The 21880-nt window shown below is 37.6% G+C and overlaps 1 protein-coding gene across 1 annotated transcript; it reads left to right on the forward strand.

The window, feature by feature from the left end:
- Nucleotides 1–13495: 13495 nt before the first annotated feature.
- LOC116250730 (UDP-glucuronate 4-epimerase 6) lies at nucleotides 13496–16014 on the forward strand. Its single transcript, XM_031624601.1, has one exon. The coding sequence runs from the start codon at nucleotides 14051–14053 to the stop codon at nucleotides 15404–15406; it is 1356 nt and encodes a 451-aa protein (XP_031480461.1). The 5' UTR covers nucleotides 13496–14050; the 3' UTR covers nucleotides 15407–16014.
- The last annotated feature ends 5866 nt before the right edge of the window (nucleotides 16015–21880 follow it).

Raw genomic sequence — 21880 nt, forward strand, 5'->3', positions numbered from 1 at the left:
CAAAAATATAAGCCATTTTTATACACAACTCGATGTATTTCATATAATACAAGGTCTAACAAGATTAATACTGTAACATTCCAAAAAATTTAGTTTCATGTATGAGATTATGATGAATCTTGGGGCTTACTAAGTTCCTAGTCTTTTTTGGAGCTGAAACCAAACAACCTAAGAAGCAGTTCGGATCTGTCATACCAAAAGCCTGAGCACATTGTGGGAGTGAGTCAGATCGTTATAGTGGTATTAGAGTCAATTTAACACTCAAACCTGAGGTCCTATTGATGTGGATGAGTGTGGTCTAAGGGGTGAATTATACCACCTAAAAAGTTTACTTTCATATTTAATAATCTTGGGAACTTATAAATAATATTGTTAAAAAATTGATTATCTTGGTTGGCTAAAATATGATTTGAGGTTTGCCAGACTTGGACCCAAGCCCCCGCGTGGGAGTGGGTTGAGCAGTTGAAAATAATGATCCACAACGTGTCAATTTTTAGCAAACTGGGATAATTCCTGTTGTCATGTCAATAAACTAATGTATAATAATGCCTCATCTATTAAATGAAGCAACTAAAAGTACAAGTACACAAGAGGCGTGATGGCAATAACACAAACTACAGTTATGGGTGCACAGCATGAATCTACCTACTTTACAGGCACAGGAGCATGCACACACATATATATGTACCTACAGGGATATTAAGTCTCAACGACCTTGTCTTTTGCTTTTCTTTTTTTCCGTTCTTGTCTTGTCGCTCTTAGTTAGTTAAATGTAATTTAATAAAAAAAAAAAGTGAAGGACTGTAACACCGACAACTATGTAACTGTATATTATGTTTCATGTGTCTGGCCCAAATATTAGGGTAGCTTCATGGGATAATGTAACACAATGTTTCACGCTCTTCTCAATATTTATAATAGATACATAGAATTATTATATATTGTCATTGTTGCCAAACAATAATTTAAAAAATTTATAAATGAGGTTATTAAGTGGTTGGTTGTTCTGATTCTTAATTTTTTTGGAACTTAAATCAAAATTGTTAGAGAGCAGATTGGGATTTGTCAGGACCCTACTTCGGTGTAAAAGTGAACCGAGTCATTACAGTAATATCAGAGTTGGTTTAACATTTAGACTTAGGGTCCTACACATGCATACCGGTGTGCTTGAAGGATAATGAAAATATTTAGTCTCTTGTTTAAGATTGTGAATAATTTTAAGAGACTTATAAATGAGATTGTTAAATAGTTGGTTGTCATTTTTCTATTTTAAGGTTGAAACCAAAATTGTTAGGGGGTGCATGGGGATTCGTTAGACAAAGGGCTTGTGTTTGGTGTGAAAGTGACTTGGATTGTTATAATTATCTTTTGTCCCTGCTATTAGATGTGCTCTGAGAGGGTATAGTGTAGTTGGTTGGATTGACAACTGTTAAAAGTTTGGTTGTTAGTTTGATTTTCATCGGCACGACTCTTTTGAACTGAAAAAAATAAATGCACGATACTCTACTTGCTGGGTATATCACTCTTCACCTACATCTCGAAATAGTCCTAAACCTTAAAAGCAAAAAAAAAAAAAAAAAAAAAAGGCTTCGGCCTATTCGAAGTAACATCGATCATCTTCTACTAACTAATTCAATGTGATCGAAGAGAATAACATGCACACAAACTGGACCGCTGAGGCGGCCCACGTAAATTTTAAAGAAAAAACTGAAGTTTATGTTTAATTAATCCTAAGATTCTAGGCAATAGGATCAGACAGGGAAAATCTCATAAGGAAACAAAGGAGATATCTTTTATATATATATATATATATATATATATATATATATATATATATATATATATATATATATATATATATATAGAGAGAGAGAGAGAGAGAGAGAGAGAGAGAGGTCCTGATCTGATGACGATGAAATGGAGCCCATTGGAAAATGGTAGTAAACCGGATGTGGTCGCGGTCCTTGCCTGACTTCACTGCTCCCTATCGATATTATGTCTTCATTTTCTTCTGTGTCCACACCACATCTGCCGTCCGCCCATTCCGATCCGCCAAAGTACATCTACAGAGAGAGGCTGACTAGGTAGAGCGGCCGGACGCTTCTAGTTTCCTAACAAGCCTCCATTGCCACTCCTTTCTCCTAGCTAGAGAGAGAAAGATGCTCCATTTGGCACACTCTCGTTCGCATACCCTGTAATTAATTACAGCTCAATCTCATCGTACGAAGCTTTGAATTTCAACGTAAAATAATGGGGAGCCGCTGAAAAAGAGAGTTAATAATTCGACGGGGGGGGCCGCAGGATTTGATGTGATGAGAAGAATAATGCAAAGAGGAAGGAAAACAGGAAGATGGTTTGTCTCTAAAGCATGGCCAATTGGCCACGATGCCACCGACAGGAGGCATATCTCTCCCTGCCTCTCTTTTTCCTCTCTTTTCTCGCGGAAGAATCCGTCGCAGTGGGAGCCAACTTGTTGAATGCAGCCACACGATAGCATGTTGCTGCGGCCATGGCCGTATCAGACCTGCAGCAAGTCACCCATGTTTATCTTGTTAGTTAATTCGTTTCGAGTTGTACCTCTTTGGGATCCCAACAAAATGGCTTCGTCTGTTTCACCGGAGGATTCACTTTAAGATCTTAAAATAGAAAAAAGGTGAAAGGATCAACAAATGTACCGAGGAAAGGGTATTTTGGTAATTTATGAAAATGCCTTCACAATTTTTTTTTTAATTTTATCTTACAAAAAATTTTCTTTTTAAGAATAAAGTAAAAGTATTTTAGTCCATTAACAATTCTCATGCATGAAAAATCATGCACAATAGGACACGTATAACCAAGTTCATAAGGTTGCACCCGGTTTGAGTCTATAGCTTTGAGATGTTGTCAATTTCTAACTTAATTAATATAAAGCCTAATATATAAGATTACAGTTTTGTTTCTGGTGAAGAAATCTCTAGAAAAAAGATTTCTTCATTTCTCTTACCTTTATGGTTTTGGGTTAAATTAAGACTTGGGTAAAGTACAATAAAGAGTAACACTCATAAGAATCGAACGGACGAAACATTTTTTTTTACCTGACTTGCTTTATTATGCCCCTTAAAAAATGTTACAGTTTAGTTGCAAATCAATCATTAGAAAATGAAAAAAAGGAAAAATCAAATGGAAAGAAAATTTTTGTTTGTCAATCAGACTTCATGGATTCAAGTAAACAACTGGATTGTTTGATATTCACCATTGAAACAGATGGTGAAAGGGGAACGTAAATATGGTTAAATTGAAGACCTTAGTTTACGTACATATCAATCTCGCCATATTAAATATTCTGGAGCCTAAATCAGCCTTCCTCATATTCAAATTATTGTCCTTTTTAGGCTTTGTAACTGAAGCTCGCCCCAAGGCTTTCCATTTTGAAGGATTCCTTCTTATCCTCTAAAGCTGCACTGAAGAGTTCACATTTGCAGTGTCATTTAAAAAATATGAAATGCCGCTGTCAATTCGGTGAATCAGCAAAAAGTATTAAAAAATTATGGCCAATCTAAAAACATACATGAAAATTCTATTAAAAATTTTGCAAAAAACACTAAAAATGCATAAAATGTGACACGTGGTACTTTTGAACGGGGACTCAAGTTGGTTATGTATTTGAAAATGATACTTATCTTGTGTTTGATTACCATGGATCTGAGATCCGTGGTGATCTCAAATCACCGAGGATTTGAGATCCACGGTTTTCAAATCCGACCCTCCCCATCCAATTTCAAATCCATGTATTTTACACTAAAGTGTGCATTTGAAATCCACGTTAGGGGTGGATGCTGAAACTCACAGTTTGATACAACTGTGGATTTCAGCTATCATGGATTTGAGATTTACTCGGATTGAAGATCCGTGGAGAATCAAACGCAACCTTAGTTTGAAGCTAACCCCTCTACATGGAGAAGAGATTCCTCTTAAGATTTTGATTTAAAAAATGCAGAAAGCTCATTAACTGTTATGAGTGTGATCTCGCTTGCATAATCTGCCAGGAAAGTCTCTCTGAACTCAGCTTGCTTTACAGAAAGGAAAGATATCTTTAAAAGAAAAGTGATCGCATCAACTTTATCTATGCTAATTATATATATATATATATATATATGCACTCACACACATTCTCTTGGTTTCAGACCTAGGTTCAATAATGAGTTGACCCAAATCTTATCCCCCAGTTTTAGATATTTGGTTACCAAACTTTACAAAATTAGGCGCACTAGGTTGGCGAGAAGTGAGATTTCAAACACGAAGCTTATCAAATGTCCAGTCTTAATTTTGGCCGGATTTGAAAATCGCCAGGCATGGTGAGTCTTTCCTAAGGTGGTAGCATTCATTATTTATGTGTGGTTTGTCAGAAGATTGAGATGGGCAGACTCGCCTCAATATTGTACATCATCAGAGCCTAGCTAGTACATAATATAATATATATAAAAAGAGACAACATAGATTTTTTTCCCTACCAATTGTTTAAAAATTGGTACATCTAAAGATTTTCTTTTTGGTTGTTGCATATTGAGTTGGGAAGAGGACAGTTTATGAGGGAAAAGCATCCAAATCAAAGGCTCATTGAAGGACCCATGCCATGTGTCTCAGTTAGCCTCCTTGGTTCCTAGCACCCTTTGTAGGGCCAGGTCCTAAAGAAGACTTTGATAGTAACAGGGCACCTAACTTCCCATGCTTCTGCATGTTGAAGAAATTTTATGCTACCATTCATGTAAAACCACTGGAATCACTGTTATAAATGTCTGTTTATGAATCACGATCATAAAATGAAAAAAATATAAAATAAAATTAAAATAAAAACTGAAATATACTAAAAATAGTGAAAAATGTGCAAGCAGTACTCTTGAATCCACGACAGAATATAGCAATTTTTCCATCAACTTGATTTGAATTGGCCGATTGGTTCGAGCAGATTTTGATACGACTGGTTTGAACATTGATCATGATGTCTTGGGTCCTTGAAGATGGTTGGTATAGGCGCAATAGCTTGAGTTGGGGGTTGGTAAGCAGTCAGTATGCATTTCGAGTGTCAGAATGGTTGGTATAGGCGCAATAGCTTGAGTTGGGGATTGGTAAGCAGTCAGTATGCATTTCCAGTGTCAAAAGCATCAACTATTTCTGCTGCAAAAGTAGGGTCCTTGGTGCATAAGTTGAAGTGCAATAGGAGTGTTACCTGATGCACTGAAAACAGACCATGTATCACAAAAAGACAAAGAATTGGGTAGAAACTTTGGCGAATTGGGTAGAAGACTTCTGCTCTGTGCTGAGCGGTGGATCTCCACATTATGAATTGTACGTTTACTAAACCTACACGACTCTAGATTTAGTATTTGAACCAAGTACTAAACCCACATGCATAGGGCTGTCTTTGATTGGACGGGAAGGTACTCAAACTACTCAGACTTTAGTAACGTAATATTCTATTTGAAAAGTGTACAAACTGAATCGTAGGGGCTCAGATCTGGGCATCCCTTCAAACTCCACAAAAGGTTCATCCAAATTACTGAGGTTCTCTACTCCACAATCAATAATCAATTGATTTTTAATTCTCTGAGTAAAAAAAAAGTAACATGCTTTAGATTCTTGGCATCTTGAAAGATGATTTCCATTAAACTAATCCTAGAAAGTTAATAAATCGAATTCCAACCCAATGTACCCTTTATCGTGTCAATTTATCAGATGTTCACATATTGGGATTCAAATCTTACTATATTCGAATCTGACTTTTAAATTCACAACTGAACAAGAATCGCACTATGATATACTAAGAGCCAACTTCTAGAATGTATGCAGCGGTGGTGCTTAGGGGGACCCGCATGGGCCTTGGCCCTCCCTCAATTTTTTTTAAAAAATTTACATGTAAATTTTAGAAAATTTTATTTGTCCTATATAAAAATTTTGAAAAATGATATTTCAGCTTATGTCAAAATTTTAGAAACTTTAATTTGGGTCTCTCTTTGAAAAATTTCTGGCTCCACCCCTGAATGTATGAATATTAGAGATAGAAAAATTTAGATACACATATCGATGTTTATTATCCGATCAGATATTTATTTAAAACTGAATGTGAACTTAGATTTGATCCAATGTCATTTCTTAAATCTGAATTTTATTTCCTTTCTCAATATGATGCTAATTTTTTTATATTCTAATTATTTAAAAAAATATAGTCCAACGTTTGATGCCCAATCCATTTCATTGACATCCCTAATTAATCACATTAGCAATAGTAAAGTTAGATTTACATAAAGCAGAAACATAACAAGTATTGCAAAAGATTGAGCAGTTCAACTCATTAATTAATTCCCACCCCAAGTTGATAGCAATATTTGATCATATAGCATGTACTCTATGCTGTAGTATCGTTGAAATGGGAGTCATATTCAAACGGCAGTGCACTTGGACAACTGATGATAATTAAATAACAACTACACAAGCATATGATCCCATTTGCAATAATTAATTGGATGGACCTCTAAGTTCATTAGGGGTCATCCTCACAGAGTGTTTCTACTGTCGAACGACCTTTTAACGATGCTATTTACACGAAACCACTAATAAGAAGATGCTTAAAAAATAGTTCGTCGAGGGGCAGCATGCATGTGCAAATTGAAGTGTGCCTGTAACATAGTCAACAAGCATTATTTTGGCGGTGAATAATGCCATCATATTTTCCTCACATTAATGAAAAGCTCATGAATGCTAAGAATGATGAATTCATGAAAAATTATGGGCACCAAACAGCCAACAACATTTTTTTTTTCCAATTCACATTAAATTAGTGCACTGTGCCCTCCATGCTGCTGTCGCTGAACCATGGAGTGCCGCTCCTTGTTAGCACTCAGTAGGTGAAGTAGCTCTCAGTAATGTTCTTCACTCGGCAATTATTGAACTCAACTTGTAAAAAAACAATAATAATGATAATGTCAGAAATAGTTGCATTAAAGCAAGAAGGGGCCACGTGAAGGAGATATGATACAGTTAATCTGCACTTTGTGCAGTAACCCCAAATCATCATGAGAAGATGAATCGCCATGAAAAGAACGGGAGAATATCAGAAGGGACATGAGAACTCCGGTTTCCTACGTCTCTTTATCGAACTTAAAGTTTGTTTATTACGCCATCTTATTTATTTATTTGCATGTTTGCTTTTATATTTCTATTCCATCACTATCACCACTAGCTTTTGTCACAACATATAGCGACTTTATGGAAGACAACCACCAAAATTAACGCTCTTATGGAGACTAGATTTAAATGAGATGGAGACTGTATTTAAATGAGATATCATGATCTACAAAAATAGAACACTTTCCCAGCTCATTAAGCAGAGGGAGAGCCATAAATTTTTCATGAGGGGGCTCGAATTAAAGTTTCTAAACTTTAACTACGGTCGAAATATCATTTTTCAAAATTTTTATATAAAACAAGTGAAATTTTTAAAAATTTACATGTAAATTAAAAAAAAAAAAATTAAAGTGGGGCTGGTAGCCATGCAGGCCCTACCTTGACTTTGCCCATGCTGTTAAGTGATTTACTTACTCAAACATTGAAGTTGGCTATATATACAAGCTTGTGTGATTGACATTTGCCATGGGTCAGAGGAACACATGTCATGCATGGGGGGATGTGCACGGTGCATCCCAACAAAAGTAACCATAGTCCATTACGAAAGTGGCTGAAAGAATTGCATGGGGTGTCGAGGCCGACCATTTATCAAAGATGCCCAACTTAGGCCATACTTTCCGGCGTATACTAGCTGTTAAGCTTACTTCCACAAGCCAAACATTGAAAAAAAAAAAAGTGATATAGTACAAGTAAAGAAATTGACTATAATAGGAACTGTCGTTGGTTGATACACGGTCTGGTGTTTGTTTACATCATCCTTATATTATGAGAAGAAGGTGCCTTGATTGTATATTTGGTCACTTGGTTAAAGCCAAACAAACACCCTAAACAAAATTTGATTTCAGCTAAACTAGTGGTATAATGTTAAAAAATTAAATCATATCACCTTTGCGTGCAATCAATTTTGATCTTGTGGCTCATAATGGCCCTCAAAGATTCTCATTTTATATATATATATATATATATAAAATTTGTGCAGTAGATTAAAAGAAGACTGTACTGATAAATAGTTTTTACATGTCATATCCATGTACAGTTTCCCGTCGATGTACCTAAGGAGATAGACTTGCTGCCAGCTGCAGATGGAACATTTGATGTACCTTGTGCTCGTTGTGCCAAATCATAAAACCCCATGTACCCTCCTCCATGACAGAGAATGTCATGATCTGATGTATAACAATAATGTTCAACCACAGTAAATAACAAGACTAATGCATTTATTTGGTCAGATGCCCAAATGTTAGCTAAATCTCATCATAATGATTATATATATATATATATATATATATATATATATATATATATATATATATATATATATAAGATTGTTCAAACTGCTGCTTTTCAAATAAAATTAAAGTAGTTTGCGACATGCCCAAATCTCTCTCTGTCAAATTGCTCCTGGGTTTACATCTACAATGTCGGATTGTTCAAAAGCTGCTTTTCAAATGGAACATAAGTGGCTTCTCGCTCACACTCTCTCTCTATCTTCATCTGCAAGGCTAGATCGTCCAAAGCTGCTTTAAAATGGCACTCAAGTGATGTTTTGACATACCCAAATCTCTGATTCCCTCTCTTCTTCTTCTTCTCTCTCTCTTATAATGTCCAAAAATTGCTTTCAAAATGAAATTTAAGTGGCCTGCAGCAGACCCAAATCTCTCTCTCTAAATCAATCACTTTCTCTTAGAGAGAGAGAGAGAGAGAGAGAGATTTGGAGGATAGGGAGTGTCATATATAGAGTATAGTATTCGTGATTTATGGTCGTCTGTGGTTTTCCACCTTGAGCTTTCGTAGTTGTACTGAAGCAATTAATTTAGCTTGGACAGAATAAGGCCACCAACGCAAGGAACGGCCATATGTATACAAATAAACTGAGCACATTAACAGAGAGACGAGTCCATGGTGGAAATCAGGTTCATGCTGATAGAAAAGCCATGACCTTAGCCCTTGGAGCAAGTCTTGTGTTATTACGGCCAGGCCCACCCACCTTTCTTTCTCTTCAAAAAAGTGGCCCACATTTAAGGAATCTAAATGACTGCAATACGTCTCGTTACTTCTTTGATTTTGAATCCGTCCTCTTGACTGTGGTAAAGAAATTTAGATCTAATTACTAATCTTGATTTGAATTAAAGAATACAGTCTCAGTCACTGGATTCGTACGTGTAGGAACTTGGTATATATTTGAGAGGGATCAGATGTAATCTCTTATCGATGCTTGATCTGATTTTGAATCAGTTTAATCGGATGTGCTGACAATATTTAAATTTCATAGAGGCAATTTGTGAGAGGCGGATGTCCCTCTCCTCCTTTTCCTCCATCACTCAAGGTTTAGGGTTGCTTAAGGACATTTGTAAGGCTATGTCACAATGGTATGGGTGCGGGTGCGGGTACGAGGGTACGGCGTTTTTGTAAATCTTAGTACGACGAATATCATATATTATTACACTAATTTTTGTAAATTTGAATTGGGTAGTTTTGGAATTTGAATTTCATTCAATTTGTAGTCCAAAATAATAATACCCATGAAAATCGAACTGACCGCTAGGTCTCACCGACCTGCCAGCTTGACAAGCTATGCGACACATGATACTGATTGTGGTTCATGTTTGATATGCAGAGTCTGAATTCAAATCCGAGATATTCAAAACTTAAATTTGAATGGGGTAGTTTTGAAATTTGAATTTCATTCAAGTAAGTCTATATATTGAGCGGAATTCCTTAAATTTGGTCTTATGTTGGTTGGATCTGAATTCAATTTAGAAAAGAAAGAAAAGGATAAGGTCGCGAATACGATTAATCCAATTACATAATTGGATTCACTGTAATGGGGGGCCAGTCCAAACAGTTTAAGTCCTTTAACTGAAAATTAGTGCACTCGCCATAAATGAGCCTAAGAACATTAAGGTTTCTCCAGGTAGAAAATGAGAGGTAGATAATAAGGATGTCTATGGATCAGATAAGAACAAGATGCATATGCATTTGAATTTAGATTCGAACACAAAGGAAGAAAAGTCCATACTAAATCCGAATCCAGCTTTGCTTTTTTACATCCAAATCCGACTTTTAGATGCTCGACCCAATTTAAACTGTTTGAATATAAAATATATTTAATTGAAACTGAATCTGAATCTAAACCATAGATGGATTGGACATTTATTCAAATCCAATTAGATGTCATTTCTTGGGTCTCGATCGTCTGTCAAAATTTTTTCCACGGCTGACTTTTTTGAGAAAATTGTGTTGGATTTGAGTCTTGAGATGGGAAGAACGTCCAAGAAATAGGTCACATTTTTCAAGCGAGGGGAAAGAGGGGCTGAGCCGTTTTTCTTGTTTTACGCGTCACTGTTTGCATATAATGCGATATGAAGAAGGACAACCAACTCCTCCTAATAAATACAACTCAGCCTCGCTAAACACCAAGCTGCCGACACTCTTCAGATGCTGACCCCCTTCCCATGAGGGCCACCATTAGAATAATACGACGACTTTACAATATCTCGTCCATATATCTATATATATATATAATGAATTGTTTCATTCTAATTAATTTTTGGATGAAAAAAATTCTTGAACTCACAAATTCACAAGTTATATATAATTATATATAGAATTTGTACATTTTTTCATGTAAGTTTGAATGGAGAAATCCTTTGGCTCACAATTCATAGTTTTATATGATTAATCACATTCATCTCCTGAGAATTTATAGTTAAAGGAAAGTGAAAATGATTACAATATTATATAATTATATATATAAAGCAATTTTGATATTTTTTTCATTATTTTAAAAATATTTAAGAGTTTTTTTATTTTATTAATTGTTTAAATACGTTTTTTTTCGATTTTTACCGCATCTACACATAGTTATTAGAAAAACAAAAGAGAGAGAGAGAGAGAGAGAGAGATTGCACATGAGAGGAATGAAGGAGTAGGGGGAGGGAGAAAGAAGTGAAAGGGCGAAAGGGAAGGAAGGAGGAGAGAAAGGGTCCCACCGTCTCACACGTCTTATCAGGTGGAAAGAGACGGCGGTGGGCCCACCATGTCGGCTCTCTCTTCATTTATTTATTGCTTTTTGCAATTTTGTTTTTTTTGCCTTTCTAAATGCATTGGCATTTAGATCATTGGATGACGCCGACACAAAACAGCCCCATTTTTCAACAGAAATAAATAAATATTTACTATTAGTAAAAACTGGGCCATTGATAACCATACTAGTTTTATATTCTTCTTTTTGAAAAATATAATTTTCATTTTTTGGAGATTTGCAGGCCATTCAAGCGAGCATATTTAATTTATATGCAACACCGAATTCGGTCATAAAACTTCTACTTACGAGCAACTTTCTTTCATTTTTGCACTAACTTTCGGGTTCATTAAAGTAAGTGTCACACATTTCATAGTCATAGGTAAATAAGCCTTGGATGAGAACATTAACTGCAAGGCATGTGAAAGGAGGGAAGCACTTTCCTTTTCATATAGAAGGTGAGAGGGAGCTCCCTTGGTTTACCACTGGCCATTTTGGGATATCCCATGGATCCATGTCCTTTATAGCAAGTTCAAAAATTGTCTCTTTTCCTTCTTCTACTCAACAATATCTACCCAGTTTGACTTCATATTTTGTCTTGATAAAGGTAATATATATATATATATATATATACAGGTCAGAGATAAAAACTAGACCCTTTAATTTTTTGTTAAAAATTATTTTAAATAAAATATAAACATCCCAATATATTTACAAAACTTAGTTTGATATAAAAACTGCTTTGAATCAAGTTGTTTTTATAAAGAATGTTTGTTTTTATATTAGGAAATGTTGATGCTATGGAAGCTATTCTTTTTTTTTTTTGCTTATTATGAAAATATTGTTAAAACCTAAAAAAATGATAAACTTAATTTATATTTTGCGTCAATCTATATTACAAAAAACTTTAAATATCATATTTAAATGGTTTGATTTTTGTCTCTGGTTTATTTGGTCTGGTTTTTAGCCATCACTATATATACAATGCATGTAAGATTTATGGATTTAGTCATATATCAATAGAGGCGTGTCGGCCTGCTGCCCGCCGATACACGTCTCTTGGTCATTAAACTGCAACTGATACGGACCCGATAAAACCCGTAACGATCCGTACCCGGCATTTCTCTTCCATTTTTAAAAATTTTCACGAATTTATTTTAAAAATAAATTTGAAAAGAAAACATAAAGAATTTATTATCTTAACGATGGCTCACGTGGCCGACACCAGCATTGCTTAGGTGCCAAAAAAAAAAAAAAATTGCCGGTCCGGACCTAAATCTATCTAGGTATATATCCTCTATAATTTATGTTCAAAGTTGTTTTAATAAAAAATATGAACCTTTAATGTGGTTACAAACACTACTTAAATATAAATCATGTTTTAGTTTAAATCATATTTATAAAAAAATTGATCAAATTTAAATGTTGTAAAAATAGTTTACTTTTTTATTATTAAAAATATTATTTAAATAAAATATTTAATACTAAATGATGGGGAAACGATCTACTCACTGACAAGTTTAAATAAAATCCACGCGGTGCGACTGCCATGGTCTCGAAAGGTGATGGAAGTGTTACTTTAATAATATATTGTAAAAATAACGAATACGATGTTTTAGTTATTTTTCTCGTAATCCAAGCAGCACAGGTAACTCGGCTTCAAAAGTTTCACGTCCAAAATTTCATCGCTCGACTGTCGTGGTTACTACCATGAAGAAGTTCAGCACCCCGACGGTCCACAGATCCGTGTTCTGTACGTAACTTAGAAAGCGTTGAATGACAGTACAGAAACAAGAGTTTTCTGAGCCAGAAACTTGTTTTCCACCATTGATTTCGGGAGATGGACTTCAAATCCACCAAACAGCTGTTTGCCGTATTGAATGAAGAAGAAGGTTCGGAGAGAGAGAGAAGCAGAGACTCAGAGGGAGAAAGCTGTAAAGGGATTTGGCAAACCATATTAAAGAGGCAGGGACGGGGAAGGACCACCCTTGCACCCCTTTTTAAATGGATTTCTGTGGGTTTTTCTTTTTTTTCTTTTTTCAAATTTAACAGGGCACACTGTAAAACAGCCGTAAATCTTGAGGGGGCCCAGAACTCCATGCCCCTTTTAATGGCGGATGTAAAGAAAAAGAAGGAGATTGGTGAACTCCCCAAAAGGAAAAGAGATGAGAGGTGAAAGAAAGAAGATCAATGCACACACACACTTGTCTAGAAAGTGGCTTCCAACCAACCGATTGGTCCACATAGGGGAGGGGGCCCCATCCCTCCCTCCTCCTCCCCTCTTATAAATTTTCCTCCCCCACTGCTGTGATTTCTAGAAATCCCCAATCCCCAATTGAGGATTTCAATGGTTTCCAGGCTTTTCTGAATTAGTGAGGCTTGGTTCAGTAGCACCCTACCCACATTTGCCATTTAGGAGAATCTTTCTCTCCTTCTGTGTCTCTCTTTCTTTTGCTTTCTGTACCAAAGTTACTGTAATTAGATCTTTGTCAGCTTCCTATGAACTCCCTATCTCACATGCTACTGTCCAGAACCCAATGGTGTTTGTACTTGTTGTTTTAGATCCAAGATAGATCCCCCTCTCTCTTTTCTCTTCTTATTTTTCTAAATAAAGACTGGTGGTGTCTTCTTCTCGTCTTATTGCTGTGGGTAGAGATAGAAGAACAGGTTTGGAGGGATTTTCCTCTGTTTCTGTCCTCCGCAGAGTGAGAGACAAAGCGCAGGAAGCTGCCTTTCGGTCTCGCTTCTTGCTGCGAAGAATCTCCTCTTTCTAGAGAGAGAAGCGTCGAGAAGAGGCAGGTTTCTCTTCTTCGGCCACTGGTTTCTGAAAAGAGAGACGAAGAGTACGGGAATAGAGAAGGCAGAATGGGATCGTCGTCCAATGGCATCGACCCGGCGAGCAAGGGGGCGAAGCTGGAGCGCTATAACAGCTACCTCCGCCGGATCAACACCACCAAGTTGATCGCCGCCTCTTCCAAGCTGCTCTTCCGCGCCAGTCTCCTCATTGCCCTCCTGCTCGTCCTTTTCATCACCTTGTCCCCCACCAGCACCGGCTCCTCCCCCACCGACGCCCTCCACCACCACCGCCGCTCTCTCTCCTCCTCCTCTTCCTCCTCCTGGGGCGGTCCCCAATGGGAGAAACAGGTGCGGGCATCCTCCACCCCTCGCCGCCCGGGCGGCCTCTCTCTTCTCGTCACCGGCGCCGCCGGCTTCGTCGGCTCACACCTCTCCCTGGCCCTCAAGAAGCGTGGGGACGGCGTTCTCGGCCTGGACAACTTCAATAACTATTATGATCCTTCCCTGAAGCGCTCGCGCCAGGCCCTGCTAGCCAAGCACGGCATCTTCATAGTGGAGGCGGACATTAACGACGCCGCGCTTCTCGCCAAGCTTCTCGACGTCGTCCCCTTCTCCCATGTTGTCCACCTCGCCGCCCAGGCCGGCGTCCGGTACGCCATGCAGAACCCCGCTTCCTATGTCCACTCCAACATCGCCGGCCTCGTCACTCTGTTCGAAGCCGTGAAATCCGCCAATCCCCAGCCCGCCGTCATCTGGGCATCGTCCTCCTCCGTCTACGGACTCAACACCGACAACCCCTTCTCCGAGGAGCACCGCACCGACCGTCCCGCCAGTCTATACGCCGCCACCAAGAAGGCCGGCGAGGAGATCGCCCACACCTACAACCACATCTACGGTCTCTCCATCACCGGACTCCGCTTCTTCACCGTCTACGGCCCCTGGGGCCGCCCCGACATGGCCTACTTCTTCTTCACCAAGGACATCCTCAGGGGCAAACCCATCAACGTCTTCATCGGCCCCGACGGCAAGGACGTCGCCAGGGACTTCACCTTCATCGACGACGTCGTCAAGGGCTGCATTGGCGCCATCGACACCGCCGAAAAGAGCACCGGAAGCGGCGGTAAGAAGCGCGGCCCGGCGCAGCTCAGAGTCTACAACCTGGGCAACACCTCCCCTCTTTCTGTTCAGAAGCTCGTCTCCATCTTGGAAGGTCTCCTGAACGTCAAGGCCCGCAAGAACATCATCAAGATGCCCAGCAATGGCGACGTCCCCTTCACTCACGCCAACGTCAGCCTGGCCGAGAGGGATTTCGGCTACAAGCCTACCACCGACTTGGCCACCGGCCTGAGGAAGTTCGTCAAGTGGTACCTCAGCTACTACGGCATCGAGAGCAAGGCCAAGAGTGGAGGATCGGCTCAGAGTTGAGTTAATCCTCTTCAAGACCTTTTCTCTTGGTGTTCTGTGTTTCTTCTGTGGGTAAATTAAATTGTCAAATTATGGTAGTGTCTGTGCTGTAGAGATTTTTCCTTCTCCTCTTCCTTGGTCGTTAGAATTATGAAGGCGGTAGGTGGAGGAAGATGAAAAGAGTGTGAGGTTGAAGACGATTCACGGTCTGTTTCACAGAAAAAGAGTGATTGTGGAACAGAGTGTGGCGGTGAAAAGGAGGAGAGAAAGACATAAAGAAAGCAAAAGTTGAACAGAAATAAAAATGTTTGATAGGAAAAGTGATTGGGAATCGATGAGAGACCCTCCTTCCAAGTGTATAATCGAGAGTTCTATTCGTTTAGCTGTTGTTCTTATCTCAATATGTGCAGTCTACAAACTGTATGATATATATTTTTGGAGATTATGTGGCGCTTCTGGTCTTAATTGCCATTGTGGCAGTCATTCTCTGCAATCGTCTCAATGTTTGTCGTTCTGCAATGAAGTTCCTTTTTCAATTTGTTGCAGTTTTATGTGCTTATAAGCTCATGTTTTCTATCTTTTTAGATAGAGAAACATTTTTAGTTAATAAAATACGTTCATTTTCAGTATATGAGTTCAAAATTAACTCTGACGCGTTCATTCTGCTGGTTTCATTCCAGAAACAGTGATTCAAGTAAGCAACTGTCTTGTCCCCTTAAATTGGTTGTACCCTGTTGGCGACTATTGAAAGCTCAATTATTGAACTCACAATATGCAATATGAACAGAAGTTAGGAGAAGCTTAGGGGCCCGAAAGACAATATTCCACCACATGGTGGTCGGTCGGCCCTACTCCGGTTGATTTGATTAATGGCCGGTGGTGGAGTTAAGATTTTTTTTTTTTTTTTTAATTGAAGGACACTTAGTCGTCGTCAACTCCAGTTTAACGTGCGCACCACATTTTATTGGACTTAAGCCCAGTTTCATTTATTTTAACACCTTAGTTTTACATTTAAGATTGCAATAAATTTTGAGAGACTTTTGTTATGTGGTTTGTTGCTTTGGTTTCTAGCATTTTTCATGTCAAAACCCTAATTGATAGGGTGCAGGTTGAGATTTATCGGATGAGATGCCCAAACCTGGTGTGAGATGTCTTTATAGTAGTATCATACAGGTTCAACATCGGACTCGGTGGGTTTTACATATGTACAGATGCATGTGCCTTAAGGGGTGGATTATAAAAGTTTAGTTTTTTTATTTAAGATTGTGAGGAATCTTGAACGATTTATAAAAAAAATAATTAAATAATTGGTTGTTGTGATTCTTAACCTTTTTTTGAACTAGAATTGTTTTGGGCAGGTTGATATCCGTTAGACTAAGAGTTTGAGCCCGATGTAAGAGTAAGTCGGATCGTTACATTTACAATATAGTTTTTAGTGTTTGCTGGACCACCAGCACACACATAGCTCCATTACTGGCTCTCTTCTCCTACAATCAAAATAAAGATTGCATATAAAAGCCTAAGTATGAACAATTAGGAAACAAATTAGATTACAAGTCACTTTCAATGTTGACGCCTCATAAATGGAATCATGTTGCTGGTAGTGAATCCTTAGTGTGAGAAACTACCATTTGAACTTACGGTCAATAATAACAGGTCAAAAAAAGTTTCATGTTTTTTTCTTTCATTCAGAACATTTAATGCTATTTACGATTATTTAGTAACTAAAAGTTGAGAGATACCAGACTACCGTTTGAAGTTAAGATCAATAACAGCTCCCAGAGGAAGTTTCATGTCTTTTTCCTTCATTTAAATCATTTAATATTATTTACCATTATTTAGGAACTAAAAGTTAATCACTTGAAAGAATGTAAATTATATGTCAAATTTTTTTTGGTAACCGTTTACCAAAAAAGTCACTCACCGAAAACGCGTATTAATAAAAAAACATATTAAATACGTTAAAAATAAGTCAACAGTATAAAACGGAAATTAAACGCGTATTTTTTTTAAAAAACGCCAGAAAAACAAAAAATGTGAAAAATACACCACACGTGTTTTTTGTATTTATTATTATTATTTATTTTTTATAATTTTCAAAATTTATTAAATGTTTTAAACTTTATAAAAAATTTACAGAGATTTTTTCGAGATATTCTTGAGATATACAATAACTTTGCCGTATTATATTCGAGAAATCTCTTGTCGTATAATACCCATACACGATGTATGTCCATTCATTCTTCAAAAGAGTTCACACCTATACTTAAACAATTGTAACAATGTTCAAAGGCTATCCAGAAGAGCAACTCCGTAGACTCAACGCTGCTATCGGAGCAAGTGGTTTTAGTGGAGTCGGAACAATCAAATACCGGGTGTGCCGGACCGCCTAATTGTTCCGTACAACTGGATTGCTGTTGACTCCTCAGAAAAAAAAACCAAAAAAAATTTAACGCCATTTGGCTGGCTCCACCTCCATAGATCAGACTTTGTTCATCAGCAACGCAAGTTTGGTCTGTGATTGTCATATTTTCTTGTTCAAGAGTGGCACTTGAATCCGCAACACAGCTAAGGGTGAACACGAGTGAAGTCAAGCCTGAGTTCAGTCACCTCAAGTTCGGTCCAACTAATGAATTTCAAGCTCGGCTCCGTAGTTGCGTGTTGAGCTTGAGCTCAACTCGATTAAGACTCAACAAACTGATTTGAATAGAATTGATATTCATCGTCACGTGTTGAGCTCGAGCTCAACTTGATTGATGCTCGACAAACTCGTAAACTTGTTTGAATATGTCGACTTGATTAAGGCTCGAGCTCGACTGAGTGATTACGTGTTGAGCTCAAACTCAACTCGATTATTTGAACGAGTTGACTCATGAACTCAAGTTCAACTCGTTAAGCAAATGACTTAACTCGAACTCATTCATGGGCTGATCTTTAACAAGTCGAGATCAAGTAGTTCCACTCGTTTTTCACCCTTAAGTTACACAACTTTAATATAAGCATTAATCATGACAATGCGATCTGAGACGTTGTAATAAGATTTTTTATGAGCCTAACAACAAGATGTTAGGCGGCGGGTGGGCAGCTCGGCAGTCAACCAACCAGGTTCTAATAGTCTTCCTAATTAAACCCTTTCTTAGTTAAAACCCATCAAGGACCAGACCACTTTTCGGCCTTCGCTGGCGGCCATGGCCGTGTAGTAATATTATTATTAAAATTTTCTTCTCAAACGGAAAAAAGAGAAAAAAAAAACACGGTTTCTCAAGTGCTTTCTTAAGTAGTGACAGGCTGGAATGGCAATGTCACATTGACCTCTTTTCATAAATTTTTTTTTTTGTCTGTATGCTTCCAAAATTTTCCAAACGGAAAGTTGACCGGAAAAAGGAAGCCGCCGGTCCTCGATGGGCGAACCGGCGGTGGTCATCCAAATTCCCGGAACGCGGTTCTTTGACTTTTTACTAGTGGTCGTTGTCCTTACTCGACTGAAGTCAATGGAGACCATTTTAGTCTTTTCTTGCTTAGTGGATGGGTAGTTTGGGGATATGACGGAATGAATTGGAGATTTTTTTGTGCGGAAATGAATGGGGCCCGGAATTTGAATTATTGGCCTTTAAATCAAGAGCTTTTTTTTTTCTTCTTTATTTTTTTGGTTATTTTGTCTTTGATTAATAGGGAGGTTATTCATTCAATTTCTAGAGGCATTTTTTACATCAGCGGCGGTCCATCTAGATATTATGCTCCATCACTTAAAATATAAAATATAAAGACAAGAGTGGGCCTAGGTTGGGGACTCGTTGGGACTTTTGGCCTCTCTGTCCGGGCTCGGGCTGCCAAAATGGGTTCCAAGTCGGCCCAAACCGGATTCCGAATTGGCTCGGTCCGACGCTCATCCCTAGTAAGTCTATAAGTGTTTGATCCGTTAAACCTCGTTCCAGTTTCAGTTTGAATTCAAGTAGTTGGATTTAGTAATGGACACAATCATTCAAGCAATTTTTATATTTCGATTTTATATCGGAAAGTGAACCTAGTTCTGAATTAAACAATATATGAATAATCAGAAAGAGTGACAGCCATGTCTGGTTATTGATTAATCCGATCCTGGTTGGCATACATGTATAGACAAAGAAGAAAAAACTTCAAAAAAAAAAAAGGCTTATTTAGCATTATTCAAGTAATTAGATGTTGTGTCTTAAGTTTTAGTGGCCTGCCCTCCACCTAAAGTTTAAGGATGTCATATATCTGATTTGAATCGGATAACCAATCAAATCTTTTTGAAAAAATCAATATGGAAAGTATTTAATATCTAATTAAGAAATAGAATTGGATTGGGATTTAAAAAATAGCATCGGATATACATAAATATCCGATCAGCCTCAGATTGAAATTCAGATCAGATTTAGTTTTAAATAAATATCTTATATCCAATATTCTCACATTTTGAAATTTTGCTAGATTAATTCAAAATTTAAATTCAGAATTGTGAAATAAGATTTCAGATTCGAATTCAGATATGACTTTCCTTTGCTCTTATTCAAAATCAAATGTAAATATCCTAAAAAGCAGATATGGCTAAGAGTATATGTAATTCAAATTTGATACATTGGCATCCCTTAGAATAGGTCAGTACAATCCGTTGAATAAGAAAGACTAGAGAACCCAAGAGATTAATATCTTAAAATTGCTTCAGAATCTGATTGGTCAGACCTTGACCAAGAGGCTAAGGGTAGAGCAGCTGGTGAGGCCAGAGCAAGTAAGATCCTTAGCCATGTCTTCCAGCATCATTACCAAATTCCTCCAAAAAAGAAGATTCGTTTCATTGTGTTTGTATTATGGTTGATTGAAATTTAACAAACAAATCATACATTAAATTAAGTGTGCGTTTGATCAGGCACACACAGAGCTAGAAATCTTTCAAAAAGTTTTTAAAAAACCATTTTTTCAAAATTTTCATATAGAACATGTGAATTTTTTAAAAATTTACATGTAATTTTTTTTTAAAATTTTGAAGTAGGGCTAGGGCCCATGCGGGCCCTCCTTTGGCTCCGCCCTTGTGTTTGATAGTCTCGATACATTAAATTAAGTGTGTATTTGATAGTCATAGATGCGAGACTGATTTGATTTCCTTTTTTTTTCCCTAAATCTCATATTTGAACACTATTTTAAAAATGAGGACGTGAGATCCTCAAAGGGTGTGACCTCACATCCTTAAGGGGCCGTTTGATTGCTTCAGATTTGAAGTCCATGAATCTAACATGGCAAAAAAAGTCACTGTAAAATCGATGGTTTGTCAAACTAAGGATCTTAAGTCAGTCGAAAGATCTATAGTGCTTGAAATCTTTATTTTGCCTTTTTGCATTGAGAAAAAAGTCGGATTTCAGATTGAAGGGAGAAAAGTTTGATCTTAAATCCACGATTTCCAATTCTTGAGGATTTCAAATTATGAGCAATCAAACGCCTCCTAATGGAGCTCTCAACTCCAGACCCAGCAGAGATTTAACGTCAAGTTTAAGGCACTAGAAAGGATCTGAACTACAAACTCCCAACATGAAGACGAGTCTCTTCTTTAAAACTACTACTGCAAAAAATTAAAAAAAGAAAATCCATACACATATTTAATTTATGTCTAGGCTCCTTAGACTTTGTGTAATGTAATGGGCTTTGATAATTTTAAAGGCCAGCGCCACAGCAGACATGTGTTGAATTTGAGTCGAGAATATTGTGGGAGCTCATAATTGATGATGATGCTTTATCTCCATTCACATGGCCGAATTATTATTATTGTTTGCTATTGCCTATTATATTATTGAAAGGAGGAAGGAAGCCAACCAGCATTTGTACAGGTGGTTTGAGGTGGAGCAATCAAAATTTGTGGTGCCCCTCCCAACCACACCCCCACATGGGCCACATGCCTTTGATTCCAAATTTTTAAATGTCGGCAATCCCCATTAACTTCTCCACCAACCACCCTTCCTCCCTTCTTCTTCTTCTTCTTCTTCTTCTTATATATATATATACTATTGCAATCAGAACTTGTAATGTCCATAGCACTTGAGCCATCGCAGCCTGTCCGAAGCCAGCTGCAAGGCTTCTAGCAGATTCTTCAGTCTTCCCTGCCCACTCAAAATTATGCACCTGGGACGTCAACGGATCAGATTTGAATTGAATGTATCTTTTACCATATCTGATTTATTGGATGTTCATCATTTGGATTGAAATTTTAGTTTGAATACAAACGAAAGAAGAGTGTACATGCCATAGCTGAATCTGATTTTTAATTAATTGATAACAATTCATCAGAAGTGCAGATCTGGATTTACATCTGAATCAGAAACCAACTGTCAGCTACATTGTGACATGTTAAATGCATGAGTATTGGATATAAATTGTTTAGTTTGACTCCAAATCCGATTGGATATCCACAAAAAACCAAACCCAAACCATATCTTACTATTCTAAAAGTAGTTTGATTTGATATTCAATTGGAATTGGATCCAT

Source organism: Nymphaea colorata, chromosome 3, assembly GCF_008831285.2.
Source record: "Nymphaea colorata isolate Beijing-Zhang1983 chromosome 3, ASM883128v2, whole genome shotgun sequence".
In the NCBI taxonomy this organism is placed as follows: Eukaryota; Viridiplantae; Streptophyta; class Magnoliopsida; order Nymphaeales; family Nymphaeaceae; genus Nymphaea; species Nymphaea colorata.